This window comes from Paramormyrops kingsleyae, chromosome 1, assembly GCF_048594095.1.
Source record: "Paramormyrops kingsleyae isolate MSU_618 chromosome 1, PKINGS_0.4, whole genome shotgun sequence".
Taxonomy (NCBI): Eukaryota; Metazoa; Chordata; class Actinopteri; order Osteoglossiformes; family Mormyridae; genus Paramormyrops; species Paramormyrops kingsleyae.
In genome coordinates, this window is record NC_132797.1 from 51275111 (window position 1) to 51279633 (window position 4523).

The 4523-nt window shown below is 38.6% G+C and overlaps 1 protein-coding gene across 2 annotated transcripts; it reads right to left on the bottom strand.

Moving 5' to 3' along the window:
• Positions 1 to 239: 239 nt before the first annotated feature.
• On the bottom strand, positions 240 to 2517 carry LOC111845587 (ATP synthase F(0) complex subunit C3, mitochondrial-like). Of its 2 annotated transcripts, none has more exons than XM_023815106.2 (5): positions 2286 to 2517; positions 1994 to 2076; positions 944 to 1021; positions 604 to 779; positions 240 to 522 (listed from the first exon to the last, which is right to left on the bottom strand). In XM_023815106.2, the coding sequence occupies exons 2-5, from the start codon at positions 2030 to 2032 to the stop codon at positions 408 to 410; spliced, it is 408 nt and encodes a 135-aa protein (XP_023670874.1). In that variant the 5' UTR covers positions 2033 to 2076; positions 2286 to 2517; the 3' UTR covers positions 240 to 407. The 2 variants fall into 2 exon arrangements, with proteins under 2 accessions (XP_023670874.1, XP_023670873.1); XM_023815105.2 differs by having other exon boundaries at positions 2197 to 2512.
• Between the last annotated feature and the right edge of the window lie 2006 nt (positions 2518 to 4523).

A 4523-nucleotide genomic window follows, 5' to 3' on the forward strand; every position in this document is an offset into this window, starting at 1 on the left:
TGCATTACTAAAAATGCACAATTAACCACGCTGAAAAGTTTAACGCTCAGTCAAAGACAGCTAACATGCGAGGCAAGACTTTTAATATTAAAGACACAGTATGCAATTACACTAACAAATATTATGCATCACTAATAATTAAATACACGAAAAAGCAAAGGTTTTAAAAAGTAGCTAATTCTGGTTTATATGCAGAAAGGTAATAACCACCCTCCCACAAGACAAAATGTACCACAATATTGTCAAATACATGTATTTTTATTGTGTAATTCTGTAGTATACATCAATACATGCTTGACAGTTCAACAAAAAGTTATAAATGTACATGACCGCAAATTATTTTGGTAGCCATCCCAAAATAAGCAGTTACACGTGTTGTTTGGAGCAAAGCACAGATGGGGCACATTTCACATGGCAAACAGGATGAGGAAGGCCACCATGAGACAGAACAGACCCATGGCTTCAGACAGAGCGAATCCTAGGATAGCATAGGAAAACAGCTGCTGCTTCAGAGAGGGGTTTCTGCAGGAAAACACCAGAACATGCAATCACTCCACTACACTGGGAGCAATTTTAAAAAGTGGCTAGCGACTTAGTCTATACCTGGCATATCCAATGATGAGACTGCCAAACACAGTTCCAATCCCGGCTCCCGAGCCAGCCACGCCCACGGTGGCAGCTCCTGCACCAATGAACTTAGCAGCGGTGTCAATGTCTCTGCTGACAGCACTGGTTTGTAAGTTCCTAAGTGCTACTTGGATGAAGGGGATCGGGGAGTCCTGAGGAAAAACAAACGCATGTTACAAGAACCAGGACTGGAACTGCTTATCAAAGACCTGTTTAGAGCGCATCTCCTGTTCACTCACATTGTGCAAGAAAGAAAAAAAAGCAGCATTTGAAGAACAAAGCAGCAACAAATGGGGCTGCTGGGAGGGTCGCACACCTGTACAGTTTGCACCTCAGGTCGGGACAGCATGGATGCAGAGAGTGGCCTGTAGAGCACCCTGGAGCCAGAACGGACCTGCATCCCACACATACGTAGAAGAATGGCTGTAGACCCAAAATTTCATTCCACACAGCATGCTACAAATCTAAAGAACTGTATTCAGAAGAACTAAACCAGCATTTCAGTTTGCAATATTCACTGTAATATGATCTATACATTGATTGGGCTGACCAAGTACACAAGTCAAACTTCACTGACAACAGGCTCATTTAGTCCACAGTCTGTAAGCAGCTTAACAAATGTGTGTAACATACAGAAAGTTGCTTAAAAGTTCATGTAGTTATATCTGAACCTCTGCCACCAAAGGCTGCAGGTTCAGTTCCCAGCAGCTACTTCACCCATCTAATCTTGGAGTTGAGGAGCTAGAATTGTCCCAAGGTAAAAGTGTAACTGTTATATTGAAATAGAAATTCTCAGAATTAAAAACATTGTCTGAAAAATAAGCCTAATTTATTGAACATATTATAGAGCACTGTAATGTTGCCATGTCTTACATTAATATGCAATTACCCTGAAAAGAATAGTTTACAAACAGACGGTTTATTGCCCTGAATCTAAGAGATCTTTTAATTGTATTGACTGCAAATTTGTCCTGAGTTAAAGGACGTTGTTATGAAAAAGAGAGGTTCGTGCTGCAAGAAAACCTTATCAATGCTGTCGAGTAAATGAGAGAAAATAACGTAATGAGAGAATTGGTAACGTGGAGAACGACATTCACTTACAATACAAAATAAATAATGACCTTGAAGTGGGGGGAAATGGCTTATCGGTTAGCTGCATACATATAATTAGCTAAAAGGAACATGGCCGCATATTGCAGGAGACAAGTGGAGGATTAACATTCATCACTTACAGCTTATAAAATTTTGACCTCAATGGCTGAGTATCATGGTGTTTATCATCTTTGAAACAGTGCCTGTCCAACATTAAACAGGCCCATAACCAGCACAACCATTAGTATTTGCTCTAGAATACGCGAAAACATACCAGAGTAGGAGCAGAGACGAATTTTGCACAGGCGTACATATTCAGTGGATCTTTTGAGCAGATCGTCTTGAATTTAATAAAATCTACAAAGACAAAACATAACTAAGGTCAAACGACATTTCCGTGAGCAAATTCCACAAAAGGAGAATAAAACATACATTAAGATCACAGATGCACATGCATAACAAAGGTGTGATATTCACCATGCGATAGAAGTATGTCCACAGAACAGATGAAATATGATTGTGATGAAGACGGTGTAACAGCGCCCATTGAAGCTCTGACCACTTACCAGCTGCAGAGGTCGATGCGCCGGAGGCACAGACCGCATGCGCACGTCTTCCCGTCGCAGGTCCCCGGATGATCCGCTGTGACAACACTGTCACGCGACCTTGTCACCACTGAGGACCTTTTCCAAATCCTCAGCACTCTGGCAGGTAGTGTACACCGTGTGTATTCACAGGCTGAATCTCAAGCCGATCCCTACTCACTTGCACATCACTACGGAGTGACGCTGCGGGTGAAGGCACACTCGCAGCTGCGCAGGGTTCCCCAGATTAAGGGGAAGGGTATAAAGAAGTTACTAAACTTAGCAATGTGAAGCTGGCAAGAAAAGTGGGGAGACTTCCGGTCGCTATTTCCGGTTATTGTGTCAAAATAGAAGTTCGGTTTTCATACGCAATTAATGCATTTAATGGTACATTATATGCAAGAATAATAAATAGTGCTGTGATATTTTATACTTACATCGCCAAATTTTATCATAAATAAAAGTAAATATATTAATAGATTAAGAAAATTATATATTTATATATTGGAACTTAGTCCCCCATGGGAAAATAGACCTCATTTCACATAGGTCAATGTATACGCATAAGACAAATTTAAAGGATTGTGTCAGCTTCAAAAAAAAATTAAAAGTACATTCTACTTATGCTTTTGAATATCAAATAAGTGTCCGCAAAAAGTTTGATGGGTTTGCAACATAGTCCACCCCCCAACATGAAATTGGACCTGATTTTAAATAGGTGAACTATATATACATAACACAAATTTCAAGGATTTTGTCAGCTTCAAACTTAGTTAAATACATCCTACTAATGCTCTTTGAATAGAAACAAGTGTCAGATATATCAAAAAAGTGTCATCAAAAAGTTTGCTGGGTTTGGAACATAGTCCCCCCTACACTAAATTAGACCTGATTTCACATAGGTCAAATCCATATGCATAACACAAATTTAAAGTATTTTGTCAGTTTCAAACCTAGTCAAGTACATTCTACTAATGCTCTCTGAATAGAAACAAGTGTCAGATATATCAAAAAGTGTCATCAAAAAGCTTGCTGTATTTTAAATGCAGTCCCCCAAGGCGAATTTACGCCTGATTTTACATGTTTAAAATGTATATGCATAACACAAATTTACAGGATTTTCTCAGCTTCAAATTTAGTTAAATACATTCTATTAATGCTCTTTGAATAGAAAGAAGTGTCAGATATATCAAATAAGCGTCAGCAAAAAGTTTGCTGGGTTTGGAACATAGTCTCCCCATAATATTATGTGTTCTTAGTTCATATTCTTTAATTTTCCTCTTGTCTTCTGCAGAAAGTATGGTATAATTGCCACCGAACGACAATGTCTTCGCAAATAAGCAAACAAATAAACCACAGCTACTATTGTCTCTATGTTTTTTTAAAAATGGACAATTTCTATTTCGAATTGTAACTATCACATCATTGTACAGTATGAGATACTGGGCAATTAAGAATTTTTGCAGTGCTTTGAGAATTAGTTTTATTTCCATTGTGTATATGTCCAAAGAATCCATGATGCATGCATAAATCATTATACACTTACCATTTTTAGTAAAATTCTGCATGTTAAAGGACACAACAACTCAATGTGATGATTTTATGCTAAATGGGACAACAACATTATTAAAACACCACCAGTTACTTTTGTATGGCATATCTCTGTTGAGTAATCTTGTTCTAAGACTGCTTCTTCACTGAAATCATAGGACAGAAGACAAAAATCTGCTTTGGAGTTTATTTTTACAATATTACTACAATATTGTTTACAATATTTTACAGTATTATTATCAATCAGAGCATGTGAGCGGAGAGGAGCGGAGCAGGCGGAATTTGGTCAGAACGCGGAGCGGTTTTCTAATTAAGGCTGGAGCGGTCACTCTGGTTCTCTCCAATTTCGCTCCAATACCGCTCACACTACGATTCTGAGGCGTGCCCAAGTCTACCCAGAATTCATCTGTACAATTATCAAGACTGTTACACAGACTGGCCGAGATGGAATTCGCAAAGGAAACTGATAAATCATACAAGTGTACTATTCTTATCAAACGTATAGATGACAATAGTGTAGCGCAAGAACAACAATGTGGTGAAACTGTTTCAGTGAGTAAAGATTCACTTTGGAATCACTTTTCTCAGAAACATGAGTGTGCTACGCGAACAGGCAGAAGCCAGAGCAAAATGTGAGCAAGTTTTATATGGTTGTAGCATATCAAGTAT